General features: G+C 40.9%; 1 protein-coding gene across 2 annotated transcripts in view; it reads right to left on the bottom strand.

Annotated features, from left to right (window-relative positions):
* Positions 1-18052, bottom strand: part of MYOF (myoferlin) — a 166125-nt gene that overhangs the window by 73481 nt on the left and 74592 nt on the right. Inside the window, exons 10-19 of one of the 2 annotated variants that reach the window (XM_053582730.1) lie at positions 17821-17851; positions 17191-17306; positions 16448-16574; positions 15044-15147; positions 12170-12238; positions 12020-12063; positions 9602-9684; positions 7279-7317; positions 3554-3678; positions 2321-2437 (exon numbers count right to left, since the gene is read on the bottom strand). In XM_053582730.1, coding sequence (XP_053438705.1) covers positions 2321-2437; positions 3554-3678; positions 7279-7317; positions 9602-9684; positions 12020-12063; positions 12170-12238; positions 15044-15147; positions 16448-16574; positions 17191-17306; positions 17821-17851 — 855 coding nt within the window. The remainder of the gene's footprint in view (positions 1-2320; positions 2438-3553; positions 3679-7278; positions 7318-9601; positions 9685-12019; positions 12064-12169; positions 12239-15043; positions 15148-16447; positions 16575-17190; positions 17307-17820; positions 17852-18052) is intronic. The other variant, XM_053582731.1, reaches the window with a different exon arrangement.

The raw sequence follows: 18052 nt of genomic DNA on the forward strand, positions 1-18052 counted from the left end.
CAGATAAGGGTCATGATTACCTTCTAGGTTGACTGAACTCATTTAATCCTCCGTCAGGCGGCACAGACCTGTTCCTCTCACACTCTCTGGGGGCTCCTGAGTGCCTGAAGTGTGCCCATGTCCTCGGAATCTCAGCCCTCTCCCGCTTTGTAATGCCGTCAGGTTTTTTCATTTTTGCTTCATCTCCTTTTTGTTTTTATTAAACTTATTTAATAAAAAAGATAAGCTATTTTGTTGTTCCTATTTAATTATTTGGAACAAAGAGAACTAATTCTGTTTTGTACAACAATTAATAAAAAAACTTGTTTTTAATACTGTTGACACATATTATGAACTGGTACATTATTGGCTCTTTTTATTTTTAGCTTTTATATTTACTAAATTCATGAAATTCATGCTTGTAAGTGTTTAATTATTTATAGTAAAGAAAATTAATCTGGTTTTGCATTCCAGTTAATAAAGGGCTTTTCCTTTATACGTTGGTTTCCCCTTTGCCTCCTCTCCAAATTACAGTTGTTTAAAACTATGAGAATCATGTTCTGGTGATGGAAGCAGATAACGAGGCACCATAATGGTGGAAGGCCCATGAAGGCGTTTCTGCAAAACCCTGAATTCCAACCAACATCCTTAAGAGCCAACTCCAGTCTGTAACTACTCATGTTAAGAACCACCACGCCATGACCATTTATTTCCATGGGCCTTCACGTGGTATCTAGCCATTCTCCTGCATGATCTGGGCAGTAAATAGTATCTAAGCTGCCCTATTTTTCCACCCACCATCTCCTCATTTTCCTTTTTCTTAATTTGCCCTCAAGATCTCTTGCAATCCCCGAACTTTAGAGTAGGTACTGCTGCAGAGTAGATAGAGAGACCGCAGCCAGGACCTTGATAACTTCAGCTCCGTGTCTCTTTAATGAGTAAAACACAATATAAAATGGGTTTGCATTCTGTGATCTCACAGCACAAACTCATTGTGGTGGGCACCTGTAGTCCCAGCTACTTGGGAGGCTGAGGCAAGAAGATCACATGAGCCTAAGAGTTTGAGATTGCTGTGAGGCATGACAGCACTCAACCCAGGGTGACAGAGTGAGACTATGTCTCCAAAAATAAATAAATAAATAAATAAAAATAAAAATGAAGAAGGGGACAGGATTGAAATTGGTACAGCTCAAGAACAGCAGTACTGATGTTCCAAACACACACATACTAAAGAATCCAGAGTACACTGCTTGGCTACTAATCTAATCTAATTGTCTTCTGGGGAATTGATGGGCCAGACCACATTGCTGGGGCACAGAGAGAGTTTCCTCTAAAGGGAGTAGATACTCTCCCTGTCGGTCCTCCTGAAAAGGGGCAGATCTTCTTCCAGGCTGACGTTAGACAACTGGAAGGAGAAAGCTCTTGCTCACTTGGGAACTCATGGCACTTGGACGAGTTGGACTGGACTGAGATGAGGGAGCATCAGGGCACTACTGGAGTCTGGGGGCAATGAGAGCTGAGTCCCGCCTCAAGGCAGCAGACTAGAAGCAGACAGGGATGCTGCCAGAGAATCTCCAATTTAGCAGCCACCTTGTCACTATTCTGCTGTGTTTTCCTATTCTTGTCCCACAACTGAAAGTAAAAGCTTTTCTAAAGTTGCTATTTAGTTTCTGTTGTAATTTCAGAAAATCAGAGCAGAGCCTGTCCCGTGCTTGGAATAGGTGATGACAGGGAGGTGGCAGCAGCCGGGGGCAGCTTGAGGGGCTGGGGTTACTTGCAACCCAGCATTGGAGTGTCCATCCCCAGGCAGAGGGGCATTAGCAAGTGGGCTGCTCTGGCGACAATTCAGATGTGTGGAACACGTGAGCATTGACCTAGAACTCTCAGAAATAGTTGAGGGTGGGGCAGGGGAACTGGGAAGACTTCATGTCTTCAGGGAGAACTGGGGGCTCACAGCCATGGTAATGCCGGCCTGGAGGAAGCACACCCTCACGTGCTGGGGAGCCCAAGATGCACCAGCCACCTCTGAAAACAGAAATGATGAGTGGTGACACCTATGGCATTAACTGGTAGTTCTCATGACCACCTCCCCATAACCCCCAAGCCCCAGTTAGCAAACAGGTCATTCAGCTTGGAGGTATCACCACTCTTGCTGGTTTTCAGTGGGGTGTTAACATATCAAAGGATAAAGCAAGTCTCACCACCGTCACAGGGCTGTTGTAGACATGTCCAGAGGTTGTTGAGGTCACTTGCTATGAGTCAGGTCCCCCTCCAACCTCACTCCAGCGGGCCCTTCAGTCCCTAAATGTCCCTTTTCCTATATCATGCATTATTCACATACCTCAACCACCAACAGGTCATCATTTGAAATGGGTTCAAGCTTCTTATCTGGTGGTGTCTTCTCAAGAAAAGTGGTTAATTCAACTAAGATCCTGCCTCTGTAGGCAACTCCTTCCCCCTGAAAGGCAACAACACAGGATTATTCCTCTAGGCATGAACAACAGCAAAAAGAACTCAGCTATTAAAAAAGAAAAAAATTCCTCCTTCCCATAGCGTCTTGCCCAGCTCAATTCAGATCTTTGCTGTTTGAAAGGAGAATAACAACTTTAGGGAGAATCCCAAAGAATGCCACAGGATGCCAGGGCTGAAAGAGATCTTAGCCAAGGTCAGAGGCTTTCAAACTATGCTATTGGTCTGGAAGGGGTTCTCAGAGGTTTAGGGGGGAGGTGGGTGGGGCTCTAAGTCTCCCTCACTGGATTCCAGCAGAGCGGCTCTGCACCTATCTGTGTAAATTCAGCTCCTTTTTTCTCAGAGTAAGGAGGCTGCCATGTGAGCAACCAGGGTAAGTCTCAGAGTGGCCAGGAAGTAGAGGAGGAAGATGACCAGGGTGTGGCTAAGCATGAGGAAGAAAAGTGGCTACTGCTCCACCCACATCAGTGGGCACTAGACACTTCTGGAGAGGAAGGGCGGGCCCCACTCCACAGCTGGTCTTCCACCTTTCCCCTTCTCTGTCTAATGTAGTCCCTTTCTTGAGCCTTGGAAGATAACCAAGAAACATTTGGAAAAAAAAAACTCATAAAAATACAAAAAAAGAAACATTTGGCTTCTATTGTAGTAGAAAGAGCATTTCCCATCTCTCAGCATCCATATCCTTGTCTATGAAATGAAGGGTTTGGATCAGATCAGGAATGGCAAAGGGTTTCAGTGGGCACATCACTGCCAATTGATAAATTCCTGGAATGTGGTGTTGAAAAGAATTCCAAGGCAATACAGGAGCTTACTAGGAAAGAGAGCCAGCATTGATTATTGATGTCTTCCATAAGCAGCATAGGTATTGTGGGGGAATGGCCATTGATTATTGATGTCTGCCATAAGCAGAGCCGTTTTGGGGGAGTAGCTGTTATATTGAGATGATCTCCAGGATCCTTTCCTATTCTTACATTCCAACATTTGAGGAGTACAAGACTATGGAGGAGGGGAGATGACCCCTAATTTGATACTTAATTATAACCATTATAAGAAGAAATCACATTAACCAATGCTCCTTAATAACAATTTTAATTGAGAAACTAACCTTTCCAGTATTCAGCTCATCATAGGGGTCTGGGAATCCCGTGTACTCTCTGGGGCTTCCATAAAGGTTCAAATAACAAGGTCCAAATGTTGGAACAAAGCCCACCTCTGTTTCTCCTGTATTTACTGAGAGATAAACACCATCTTTTCAGGTATTTTAACATTTAATCTATTGAAATAAATGTATTAGTTATTAGTTAGCTAGGTGAGACTACATTCTGTGCATTAGTTGTATTAGTGCAATTATGAACATATGAGACTTCCCATATTTCTCTTTTCTTGTTGCTATAAAATGTTAAATAAAAAATATTTGGGGGGTAGTTCAGGTAAACTTATCCATACTAAAAGATAATGCTATTAGAATGAAAGACTATAAAGACTCCAATTGATCTTCACATTTTTTGCAAGTTTGTCAGTGGCATCATATTAAACATGTCATTGGCAATTTGGAAAGCCATTTAAATGATGTATCAAATTAACTTTGCATTTACTCTCAAGCAGTTAGTATAAATCTTGCAGATGCCGTTAAAACTACCTGACATTTTAAAATTTTTTATGTAACAATGAACTGCCTGCCTATGATTGTAGGACCGTTTGATATTTATAAGTGACATAAAGATCCTCATTCATTACTTCCTATCTCTGGTGACCACCTGATAAACTCCTTATTTCTGCTACTTGGTGTTAGCAAAACTACTAGTAAAACTGCCCCCAGTAAAGGGCCCTAGGGCAATGGAAGGAAATAGCTGAAGCAAGGGGAGATTGCAGGTGAGGGTGGGGAAATACAAGAGCTGACTCCAATAGCCTGAAGGGCCCCCATATGGAAGAGGGATGGATTTATCTCCAAAAGCACAGTCAGGACCACTTCTGGGATTTCCAAGGAAGCCAACTTTGGTTCACTCCGTGTAAGGGAGAACTTTCTGTGAATTAGAAATGACAAACAATGGAGCAGATCATATCGGGGACAACCAGAAGAAATGTTGAGGCAAAGGTTTCAGCCTGTTCTGCAGGATGCTGTCAAGATAATTCCTGCTGCGGGTGAGAAGTTGACCAGATAACCTCTCCAATTCTGTGTTTAAAACTAAAGGAGAAAGAGAAAAGTAGCAGGTGAGCACAATGCCCATTAATAAACAACTGACCTAAATGAATAGGCATCAACCTCACCATCAGTTTCAGTACTCAAGGCTCCCTCCATGTTTAGGTGGGCGAAGACACTTTTAGGAAGAGGTAGAAACTGTGCACTGGTAATTAGCTGACCATCAATATCAGTGAAGAAAGCAAGATAAATGAAACATTTAAACTAAAATTTAGAAAATTAAGATGTGGAAAAGTAATACATGACAGCTTAAGGGTGAAACTTGATGTCACCCCGGGGTGCCATATTTCATACCAGTTTGCAAATCTCTTAGGAAACCCAATGAGGGACCAACAGTTTTTCTAACAAGTTTCTTGGAATCATGTTATCATTTTCAAGACAAATGAACAGGCCAAACTGAATGTATAAATTGGGTTGGCTTCATCCAGTCTGCTGCATGGAAGTTTGAAAAGTTGACTAATCGATCACTCATCAGCAGGGTTTCAACTTCTTTCCTTGCACTGGGACATTCTGGTTGGAAGCGGATGTTGGGTGAGAGGAGGGGATTAAAGCAGAGATTCATAGAGAGGGAAGGAAATCATTTCGAGAAGCTGAATCACAGAACGTTCAAGTAAGAATGGATGTTAAAGCTATTGCACCCTAGTCCTGTCACATCACAGATGGGCAAACAGGAGTGATGTGTCTCTTGTCAAATGTCCTACAAGTTGGTAGACTTAGGCCCAGATCTTGAGTTTTGAATCTCAGACAAGGGCACCCTCCGCTACTCCAGCCTTTGCTTTGGTCTATGCCCATCTCACCTCCACCTGGTTACCAGGGGCAACTGTGTTTTCTGTCACAAGCATTTGCCTTTTGTTAAAGATCTCTAGGGACGGAGATACAAATTACCAATAATAATCCACTGTATGTCACCCTGATATCAAAAGTTAAATTATCTTTGTCCAGCCAAATCTCTTTTCTGTTATTTTAAGTCCTTTGATTTGTTTGGTTATGAATTAATGTGGTTAATCTTCCTTCCAACAAAGTCTTTTCTTGCCTCCAAACTTGCCTAACACATTTTATGCATAGTTGTCACATCAAACTTCCCAATGTCCTTCTCAAAGAGCCTATACAAAATAAAATAAAAATTCTTTAGCCTAAAAAAAAAGAAAATTGGCTCGATGCCTGTGGCTCAAGCGGCTAAGGCGCCAGCCATGTACACCTGAGCTGGCGGGTTCGAATCCAGCCCGGGCCCGCCAAACAACAAGGACGGCTGCAACCAAAAAATAGCCAGGCGTTGTGGCGGATGCCTGTGGTCCCAGCTACTTGGGAGGTGGAGACAGGAGACTCGCTTGAGCCCAGGAGTTGGAGGTTGCTGTGAGCTGTGATGCCACAGCACTCTACCCAGGGCAACAGCTTGAGGCTCTGTCTCAAAAAAAAAAAAAAAGAAAAGAAAATTATTTAGCCTATCAAAGAGTTCCTCTGACCTAGCCACAACCTGCTTTCAAAACAATATTTTCTATGCTTCCTTCATCTCTCTGAAGCCCCTTGGTATTTTGGATTTCTATAAATAATTACTTTATATTTTCATTTTTAGAATCTTAGAACCTTAAACATATCTGCTTATCTCTGTGATCAGAGTACAAACTCCTTTCAGGGAAGCGGCAGGATTGGGCAGGATTGAATCATGTTTTATTCTGATTTCTTAAATACCTAGCCCTAGCTCTATCACGGAGTACGTAAATATTTGCTGATTGGTTGAACAAATGAATAAAGAAATGGCATGTTTCCAAATTTGCCAAGTTCACTGCAAATCTAAGGACTACTTAATATCTATCCAAATTAAATCTGATTACAAGGTAATGACTGATTTTGGCATTCTGTCAAAGATTTGGGCATTCTGTCAATTCCATAAAGGCAGATGACAGCACCTTGTATTTTCACAGAGCTTCAGAATTTGCAAAGGTTTTCCCCTTGCAAGATCTCTTCTCCCTCTCACCACAACCCTGGAAGATCCGTGGGGCAGGGGTAATCACACATTTGCGACAGATGATAAGCCTCTCTAAACCTCAGAACCCTCAGTTATTAGGGGAACAATAACATCTGCCCTAAGAGAGTCGCGATGGCCACATGTGTGAGAGTATTGAGCAAACTTGCAAAAAATGGCCAGTTCTACGCAGACCAAAGAACACATTATGATCCCTCACATTTGGGAGGTAAACACCTCGAGGGCACAAAGTGTAAAGCATTCAATATCTTCCAACCTAGAGATCCATGTTGAAAGTGGGGGTAAGTTACTTCATACATTTCAGAACAATTGATTTAGTTAGGGTCCCATAGTTGTACCTACTGAACATAAACAGTAACAAAAAGTGTTAATCTTTCACAATTATTTGCAATAAAGCCAAACAAGATGGTGTGCATTTAGGTTAACAACATGAGACACAGAGCAAAGACTGGTTAGCATATTTGTTTTAAGCTCAGCCAGGCAGAACAACCACACAACACACACAAAAATTACTACTCTGGCAAAACTATCGTTGAGACAGCAAAAATGTCAAAACAAAGTTCTATAAGCAATCAATTAATACACCTTTCATAAGGTAATAGTAGACAGGAAGATCTAATAGACAACAAAATTACAAATCATCAACCTGTATATGATGGAGCCCCATCTCCCGAAGATGAGAAATCTATATAGTAAAAATATGATTGGTTACACAACAAGAAAAACACAGTCATTTTAAAACAGGCATTGAAAAAGTTAATAAAATCCAGTGCTAGGTAAGTGGTTTAGCAACATCAGAAGAATCCCAAATTGAAACCCAAAACACTTGACCCTTTTGTAATTTATACAAGTTTCACAAGTTAAATGAAAAAATGACTCAGAACTCTGTGACAAGTGACAGGACCACCACACTTGAATAACCCCATCTCCACCCTCAAGACAGGCAGGCATCTGAGAGCAGAGAGCTTGCAGGGCCAGAGGACGCTCGGTGAAGTTAACCAATATTTTATGTCTTTAATAAAACATGTACTTGTCTTAAGGCTGACTTAGTTAGGACCACGGCCAGAAAATTTAAGTGTATTTAATGTGAGGCTGCATAAGCAAAGGTCTGTAGTTTATCGTACATCAGTTTATTCAAAGCATTCCTTTTTGAAGGATCGGGGTGGGAGGAATGACAGCTTGTTATTTTTGAGACCGTGTAACAAACTGTCTGTAGGATCTGCAATGAGAGAAAGTCTCAGAGACATCAGCTAAGATCGCTTGTAACAGCTTCTGCTTTTAGTTCTTTTGGATATTATTGCCATAGCACTGGGTAAAATGCTTATCCCAGTATCTCTTGCATGATTATCTTTAGATATTATTTAGTGTCTTCCTACTAATAACAAATGGATTTAAGTCATTTTTACCTTCCTCCCCTACAGCTACAGCATGATGTTTAATCCCTCCATGGCTTAGCTTTATGATTTCATCTGCAGTCATTATGTTGGATTCCTGACTTGACAAGAAGAGGCTATGAGCACTCCTGCCCTTACCTTCTCTCTCCTTCCCTCCCACTTATCTCTATCTTCCATACATTCACATTGTAATGGGTAATGGCATTTATACTCTGTTCTGAGCTTTGGCTATAGGTTTAATTAAAAAAATAAAAAACAAAAAATCATGCTTACGTTCTAGCAACAATATAAATATTGTTCTCTGCAGAGAAAAGGAAAGGGTTATGACTACATTTCCTTCCATCTCAGGTATCACAATCCCTCTGCTTCTCAGTATAGAATGTCAAATGGAATCTCTTTCTTACCTTCTACCATTTGCTTAACATAATGCCAGACGTGACTTTATATTTGTACTATATCGTCTCTGTTCACCTCTTTGTTTTTCCTGGAATTTCTAATTGCCTTCTTTTTCTGGCTTTTGGGGGGAGGAAATCTATATCTTCTCCTAAGATAACCAGGATCTTATTCTTGTTGTATATTGCTTGGATTAACAATGCTTATTCAAAACCTGTAAAACAGGGCGGCACCTGTGGCTCAGTGAGCAGGGCGCCGGCCCCATATACCGAGGGTGGCGGGTTCAAACCCAGCCCCGGCCAAACTGCAACAACAACAAAAAAATAGCCGGGTGTTGTGGTGGGCGCCTGTAGTCCCAGCTACTTGGGAGGCTGAGGCAGGAGAATCGCCTAGGCCCAGGAGTTGGAGGTTGCTGTGAGCTGTGTGACGACAAGGCACTCTTACTGAGGGCGATAAAGTGAAACTCTGTCTCTACAAAAAAAAAAAAACCTATAAAACACCTTAAACAAGTTGTATGAGAGGGACCTTGAGTTTCCCAAGAACAATCTCTCAATTGATTTGATCTATTGGCAATTACAAAAATTTTTGTTTTGGTAACAAAATATATTGCTGGTATTAATGTGTTAACATTACATTTTTTCTCTTATCATCTTAACTTCTTTTTCTCATTCCCTATTAAAATTTATGGCTTATGCACAGATCTTTAATGCCAGGTATAGCAATTCTCAAGTGTGCAAAACAACAGAAGAGTGTATTGGCTACCAGTGCTTATAAGAATGAAAACAAAACACACATTATTTTAGGAAGTCGAGATTATGTTGTTCATCAGCATCTGACCTTGTCGTTCTTGCCAAGGAAATCAGCTGAGAAGAGAATAATGCTACATTAGGGTGGACCTGTGTCAATGCCTCTCCAAAAAATAAGGTGCTGGCACTGTGTATTAACACTCAGAAATTTATAAAACAGCTACTGGGAAAGAGGCTTGGGATGGGAGCATCTTCAAACTGTTAGTTACTTTGATTATTGTTTACTGGCCATCACCAAAATATCACTGAAACCATTCACTAGGCTCATCACATTTGGCTTTTAAGAAAGCAAGTCTATAACCAGGTTCCTCCCCAGTCCATTCTTTCTCCAGAAGTGCTCTATCTTGTCTTGTTCCAGATCCGCAGAGTGACTTACCTTCCACTTCCCCACCAGAGGCAGCAATTTTAGAGAGGTGTAGATACGTTGTTCCAACTACATCATTTTTAGTAAGACGGTCCCTGTATAAAAGAACAGGTTAAGGCCTCCACCGATGAAGACATGTTTTCATTTCAGTAATTAAAAAGATAGAGCTGGCCGGGCACAGTGGCTCACGCCTGTAATCCCAGCACTGTGGGAGGCTGAGGCGGGAGGATTGCTTGAGCTCAGGAGTTCGAGGCTTGTCTGAGCGAGAGTGAGACCCCGACTCATGAAAAAAATGGAAAAACCCAGCCGGGCGCCGCGGCGAGCATCTGTAATTCCCAGCGGCTTCGGAGGCTGAGGCAGCAGGATGCCCACAGCCCGAGTCTGAGGTTGCAGTGAGCTACGATGCCATTGCCCTCTGCTCAGGGCATAGGGTAGAACTGTGTCTCGACAAAAAAAAAAAAAAAAAAGATAGAGCTGGAGAACCATCATGTCCAATGGGCCTCAAGCACCTGGAAACTCCCTGCTTTCATCTCCCATCCAAGTTTTTGATTCAGTAAGTGTGGAGACCAAGAGTCTGCATTTTAATAAGTATATGACAACTGAATCTGATGCAGATGGTCCTTCAACCACCCTTTAGAAACACTGATCTAGTCAGGTAATTCATTCTACAGTTATAAAATTTCTATTTTACAGAGAGGTCAAAGAATTTGCCTGTAGCCACACTCAATACCATTGTCATGAAATCCATTAATCAATTATAGGCACATTACATGATGAGTATAATTACATAATCACACTACACAAAATAGGTGTATATATCTTATTTGACCATGTTCACATTAATTATTATGATAGTTTCCAACAATTTTAATGACCTATATCTAATGTTCCATTGCAGGGAGAAAAATTCCCCTTGATTCAATTCCAGTATTAACTAAGCACCAACTGCAAGATAGATGCTGTTCCTCTGAGTGTAGTTGCTTATCTAGAACCTAAATCTTACCTACATGGTAAGGACAAATTTTCTGACTACAAGTCATATATAACTTTGTGTATTCTATTGTGGGTACCTTAGACAGCCTGTGAGTCTGAACCATAAAAATGATGTCAGACTGGGCTCATACTATCAACATTCTCTTTGCTTCATTTCTCCCCATTCCATCTAGTGTCTTGGCCACTCTGAAGTCCAAGGCCCCATGGGAGAGAGCAAAGTTTCAGTATTTGGGGGAAAGATTATAGCAAAGTATATGAGATTATAAAAAATGGCTAATTGAACAAAACTTGTGTTTTGATGTATGATTTATAGGTATTAAATCACATGCATGGGGTTTGAATTTTTTCTGTCCATCCAGATAAGTCTAAACTACATTTAGAGAATTGTTATCTTTGCCTCAGTTGTACAAATATCATACGGATATGTAACCTAAGATCTGGCTCCAAGGATTCCCCAGTTAAACCAGGTCTGTATACCCTAAGCTATGCTATTGCTTTGAGGCGAGCAGACTAGGACAGGGAAAAATAAAAAAGCCACATTGGTAGTGACTACAGGTAACTCTGGGATGGCTCAACCAGCAATCAGCCTACTGCAGAGCCCAAAGGCCAGACAGGGTGGGAGCCTGAATGGGTCTCTCTCCAAGTGACTATAGGCAAGTCACCCAACCTCTCTGAGCCTTAGTTTCTTTATCTGTAAAATGAAGCTAATTATAGTCTCTACTTCATAGGGCTTCTCCAAAGACGAAATGAGATAACATAGGTAAGATACCTGGCACATTGCTAGGCACTTGGTAGTGCTCAAAAACTGGTAACTAACACAATAAACTATGATTATGATGGTGGTAGTGGTGGTGCTGATGGTACTTCCCATGTTTCCATTCTCAGAGAGCTAAGGGCTGCTACTTAAATGTTCCATTCAACTAGAACCTTCCAAGAGTGGTCTTGTTATGGCCAAATGGTGCTGGGAGGCTGGTCTAGTAAAAATTCCAACAGAACATTACAATGAATTCCTTTTGCCTTCAGTTAGGTAGCTTTATTCACTTTCTTTTCTAGCAATAACAAAGAATTGTTTTCAGAATATTTTGATGCTTCTTCCCAAGAAATGGTTTACTTTGTTTCTGAGTCTGTTTTGGATCGCCTAATGATATTTAAATCCTCGATTTCTTATTTTGGGGCATTTTGAATCATTTTCTCCTTATTTTGTTTATTAGCAGTTGAGCCAAAATATCCAAAGCTTTTCTGTAATAACATAATTAATTTTTTTCTTGTTTTTTTTTTAGGGAAAAAAACCCAAACAATTCCAGGAGAAGTTTATCACCTTCCTATGGAAGGAAAGCAAATACACTGGAAAGGTAGACCATCCAGGGTAATGTTTCACAATATCCAAATGTTTAATTCTTTAATGCTGAATTAGACATATGACTATTTTTTACTCACCAGTCATATACTGTTAGTTTTATTTTTTCACATACTGAAGGAAACTATAAAAATGAAACAGAAAAAAGTAGTTATTCCTCTATTTATCCAGTAACTATTACAATAAGTATTCTCACTTTAAAAAAGAAAAATAAGAAAAGAAAGCCAAACCTTGATCTGAAGATTCACGACCTGATTCCACTCAGGGTTTGCATTTTTCTCAATTATATTTGTGCAAACCTGCAAAATCACCAAAGCAAAATGGTAGTTTTTTAATTTTCTAGTTTCTAAAGGTTTACAGTGTAAGCATACCAGACTATGACTCTGCCAGTTTACTTATTAGTTATACACTTAGTAACCTGGTTAAACTTTCTTTTTCTTGGTAACAATTTGGTAAAATATGAGTTCAATATTGATCTTTGCTTTTTCTACCCACTAAAAGCTTGTTTTTAACGATTTCTTCATTACTTTTAAATTGTCAGGTTTCTAACATTAGGTTCGTGTAACAATGCAAAATGTAACGTTTATTAGCTTTTATTCATTTTTTTGTGTGTTTATTTACTTGTTTATTTTTGATTATTTTCCTTTTTTTGTTGTTGAGACAGAGTCCCACCTTATGCCCTGAGCAGAATGCAATGGTGTCATAGCTCACTGCAACCTCAGACTCGGGGCTGTGGGCATCCTGCTGTCTCAGTCTCTGGAAGCCGTTGGGATTGCAGGCGCTCAGCATGGCTGGGTTGTTTTTTTATCTTATGGGTCAGGGTCTCACTCTGGCTCAGGCAAGTCTCGAACTCCTGACCTCAAGCAGTTCTCCCTCCTCAGCCTTCCACAGTGCTGGGCTTACAAGCATGAGCCACCATGCCGGGCTATGAGCATTGAATACGTACTGTTTGATAAGCATCTCATCATTAATGCAACCACAGGGATCTTTTGATCCTGCCCACCAGCCTCCCCACTGCCTACCCAACATCAGCTCCTGCTCCTGTCTTCCCCTCCCTGTTTACCCAGTTGCTCAAGGTCAGAACCAGAATCAGCCATAACATCCCTCCCCCCATTACGTGCCTCATCCAGTTCATTAATGGATCCTGACACTTCAGTCTACAAGCAGATCCTGAAATATTTCTCCCCCAGACACCAGCCGTTGGCTGCTACATATATCCCGACTGCCCCTCTTTCTTCTCTCCTGACTTTTACATCACTCCTCAGTGTAACATCTTCAGTGAGCCCTTAAAGTACACACAAAGTAAAGTCCAGATCCTTGCCTGGCTGGCGAAGCCCTCCCTCACCCATCACTGCGTTTCGATGACCACATCTCCCAGTTTCTCCCTGCACACGCTACTGCAGTCACATGGATATTCCTTTGCCACAAATGTCTCTCCTCCTTGGGGCTTTTACATCGCATTTCTCTCTGCCTGGAGGCCCCTCCTCCTCAGACCTCTGTATATCCAGGCCTTTGCTCAAATGTCACTTCCTCAAAGTTGTCCCACCTGATAACCTTGCTGACTACCCTCCTTTGTACCGATCCCTTCTTGTCCCTGCTTTATTTTCTGCATAGCACTGAGCCCTATCCGAAATCATTCAATTATTTGTTTGCATATTTATTGTCTGTCTCTTCAATTCCACAGTAAGCCCCGTGGGAGCAAAGTCTGTACCACATGCTCATTTCTATATCCCGGAATATGGGACAAGCTCTGGTACTTAGGCTCACAGCAATTACTTCTCAATTAATTAACCCTTTCAACAGCCCTATGAGATTATTATCTCCATTTAAAGTTCAGGGAATTAAAATTCAGAAGGTAAAGCATCTGCCTAACTATGGAGTGGGGTAAAGCCTGAATTCTCTTTTCTTTTTAAATTTTTTTTGAGACAGAATCTCACTCAGTCTCCCTAGATAGAGTGCTATGGCATCACAGCTCACAGCAACCTCAAACTCTTGGGCTTAGATGATCCTCTTGCCTCAGCCTCCCAAGTAGCTGGGACTACAGGCATGCACCACCACACCCAGCTAGCTTTTTTTCTTTTTAGTACAAACAGGGTCTTTCTCTTGCTCAGGCTGGGCTCGAACTCCTGTGCTTAAGCAATCCACCCATCTTGCCCTCCAGAGTGCTAGGATTATAGGTGTGAGCCACTGCCCCAACCTAAAGTCTGAATTTAAATCAGGCCTCATTTTGCCCCAAAGCTGAAGACTTCTCTACTATACCCCACTAACACTTTTAGAAAAGAAACACCCAGTCATGTGTGTGGTTTGCCAAATCTTGCTTTTCTTTTTTTTTTATTGTTGGGGATTCATTGAGGGTACAAAGAATCAGGTTACACTAAATAAATAATGAATAAATAATTAATACACTAAATAAATAATAAATAAATATAATAAATAAATGCATTCCTCCCCCAAGAGGTGAGCCAAATCTTGTTTTCATAAAAAAATGGTTCAAACACATAAAAGATGCTAGTCCTTCACGCCTACGACTGTCAGTGATATTGTTGATATTTCACTATGGGATCTCCATCTCTAATCTTTAACAATCTCTGCAGGGAAAAGTAGTGGTCCTAGGCGTCCCTACACCAAGAATCTCCCAGATCTTTTCACAGGAGTGAGGTAGGACTTTTCTGGCCACCTGTCCAGTTTTAGCAGCTCACTGGGGCCTGGGAGGTGGGAGGCATGGCTTGAGGGGGCAGCTGGGCAGTGGGGGTTTCCACGCTGCAACATTTACCAGGGATGTTTGTGGCTGGCTAGGGAGCTTGCTTCAGATTAATAGCATGGTTGAACCTAAAAAAGAATTCCAAAATCTCTGGGGTAGCTTTCACTATTCTCATTTTTCAAAAGATTGAATTTTCTAATTTGAGCTCTGCATACTTTACACTCCAAAATAAACCTGTGGGGAAGTCCGGCATGTTCAGACTCAGATAATCTGGGTTCCCGCTGGGTGCCTAGCACATTAGGGGGCTATTTTAACAAAGAATAAGCAGGAATTCACTCCAGGGAAAGTACAATGTATTAAATATTTAGTCTTAGAGGTATCTACATTTAAATCACGTACAAACCTTTTTTCCGGCAAAGGAAACTTCTATAAAAGGATCCACAAGATTTTTCTTATCTGCATTGCCTCCAAATATTTCCTTCACTGTCTGTGAAAAGGCATCATCCACTGGAAAAGAATATGTTGCACCAGAGAAATTAAATCTGGTTCTCTTAAAAGAGCAGAAATTATTCAGCAAAATAAAAAATTTCTCTTCTACATAAAAATAGTTGCAATAAGAATTGTTTCCCCAGGTGGCAAATGCTAATAGTGAAATCCTTTTTGTCTTAGTTGAAAGAAAAAGAAAATATTTTCTCCACAAAGTTTTAAAATCAACAGGAGCGCCTTGAAAAATAAATTGATAAATTATTACATTGAGCCTGGACCATTTATGGAGGGAAAAAAATAGAATAAAATTTACTCAGTCAGGGTAAGAGGAAATTATTAAACTTAGCCCTGCTTCCAATTTGGAAAAGATGCTTTAGGTCACAATGGTATAAGTCTAGTCTGCCCTTTTCAGAGAAATTCAAGACAATGTGGCATAATTATTAATAACACATGCACTCAACTACCACCCATTTCAACAAACTCAAAAGGGAATAGAAATCAATTAAACAGGTCAGCATGGAAAGTGTAATGTAAGGTTAACTGATTTACTTCCTTTGAGATATTTCTAAAGGGAAGATGGTATGGGGAAGCACTACAGGGTCTTAAAAAAGGGAGAAGAGTTCCTAGGAAAAGCAACAAATCCTGAATTGGACCCACGGTCTGCACAGTGGGCGCCACCTCCTGTGCACTTGGAGAAAGGTCCTATGTCCCAGAGCCTGGCAGGATAAAGTCAGGCCTGGGAAAAGCAGTTAAGTGAAGATGCCAGGCCAAGTCAGCAATGAGGAGGAACGGGATGAGCCTCTAGAAATGGAATCACCATAAGTGATTCTCTTACAAGTACGAAATGTTTTGCTAAATCTATCTCATAATACAATAGCAATAGATTTCTAGTCATTGGGACTTTACCACTCTTTGCTCAGCTATTTTCGTTAGCAAACGCGTTTATTTGATGATAAAAGTTCACCTTTTAATTTGGGATAAAATGGATTGCGAGTGCTGACTGCGCAATTCTCTTTAGCATTCTCTAGAATAAGGGGAAGTACAGGACATTGGTGAAGAAGAGAAAGAGCAGAATGGTCCAAAGGCAGGTGCGTAACGGGAACACTGATCAGCAACCAGTGGGCCATGCCCTGAGCCTGCTGAGGGAGTTTTTGGTGGGGCCAGAACGAATGAAAAGAAGTGCATGAAAAACATATGGTGCAAAAGGAAGAAAATGCATGGCCCAAAATGCATGCATCAATCACTATTCAGAATCTGATTTTATCACATCTCATCATGAAGATAACTGATACTCCTGGGGCAAGATTAAATCCATACGTACTCTGGGGGATATCCTCAGCTCGGTAGATTTTCAGCAGGAAGGTTACCCATCGGAGAGCGATGCCAGCAGGGAGTAACAAATTACTCTCCACATCATCACTGTCACTATCACGGTCTTGTTTCTCAGCCTATTGGGGACACACCATTAATTTTATACATATAGAAAAGCAGCACTTAGAAAAAAACCACATTAATGCTTGTAAAATGAAACCAATCAGAACTGTTTGCATTAGAATTTTCTGTGATTTGGGTTTAAGAGTTCAGCCACCAGTTTTCCTTCAACCTCAAAACTGCTCTACAAAAATCAGTGCTTATAGGTGTGTGTCCTTTTGTAACTTTAGGAGCACCATAGTAAAGTGTAAGTGTGTGTGTTCTTGATGTTCTTCCAAATTTCTCTAGATGCTTAGTATCTCTGGTTTGCTGCCCAGTTTTCTAGAATAACCACTAACTGTGTAGGAAGCAATGCGTGACTTGGCAAGCAAGCTCTATAGATAAAAGTCAGTCTTGATCACGAGGTAAGGAAGTTGGAGAAACACACAAATCATTTCTGAATTAAATGCTCACTCTGGAACACCAGGAAAGAGACTAAGTAAGCTAGAACAATAATTCCATGATGAAGAATTCCATGATCATTCCAAGAATTCCAAGCCGCGCTCTATCTCATGGTTACTGATACCCACATGCTTAATTTATGGTCTTTTTTTTAAGTGAAAAGTATAAAAAACAGAGACTGTGGGGACTCACGGGAGGCTCGTCTCCAGTTCCCAAGACAAACATGCTGACTTTCATGTAACCTTTAGCACCTGAGCTGGTATCTTCGGGGTCATTGAGAAGAAGCCATTTTCTCATGACAGCATGACCTAACATAAATGAGTAAAAGGACAAGGGCACGCTAAAGAAATGCTGCCAGGACTATGATTTTGTCTGCCATAAGATAAGCGTCTTCCTCAAAGCTTCATCACACACACCAAATTCCCCGCGGAATCTCCATATTAATGTCCTCTGTTCTGTATTCTTCCCCACCCCACCCCCACCATCCTGTCCTGGTGTGCCTCAAACAGGACTCCCTAAGCTGTGTCAGCTAGTTCTATAATTTGACCTTGATAAGATCAAAATATCCTCACAAAACAGAGAAAGTACCTACTCATGAATGTTAAGATAAAAAATTAGACATCTGCACTTAGTTACTGTTATTTATTCTCACTAGCATCCTCTCTTCTACCCCATCAAAATAATAACTTAAAATTTCTTTGACTTTAACTCCTAGACTCTTCCCCTCTATCTCCTGCCAAATTGTCTTGATTCCTAGAATCTTCTTCAGTGTTAGAAAGCATGAACGTGAGACTTCAAATTGGTGGAGAGAACATTACTCACCAGGTTCATCATAAACAAATCCAACATCGATCTGGAAAAAAATAATTTAAAGTAGTTTAAGTAAAGTTTAAAATTAGTCTAGTCACTATAAAGAAACCATCATGATTATATTTAAATAGAATGCTCTTGACTAGACTTAAGTTTTCTCAGAACCAACATTTTCCACCTTACCCTCTCTGTATCCCCAATGCCTTATCTGATATGTGGTGTATAGAAGACCCTCTATAAGTCA

The sequence above is a fragment of the Nycticebus coucang genome, chromosome 3 (genome assembly GCF_027406575.1).
Source record: "Nycticebus coucang isolate mNycCou1 chromosome 3, mNycCou1.pri, whole genome shotgun sequence".
In the NCBI taxonomy this organism is placed as follows: Eukaryota; Metazoa; Chordata; class Mammalia; order Primates; family Lorisidae; genus Nycticebus; species Nycticebus coucang.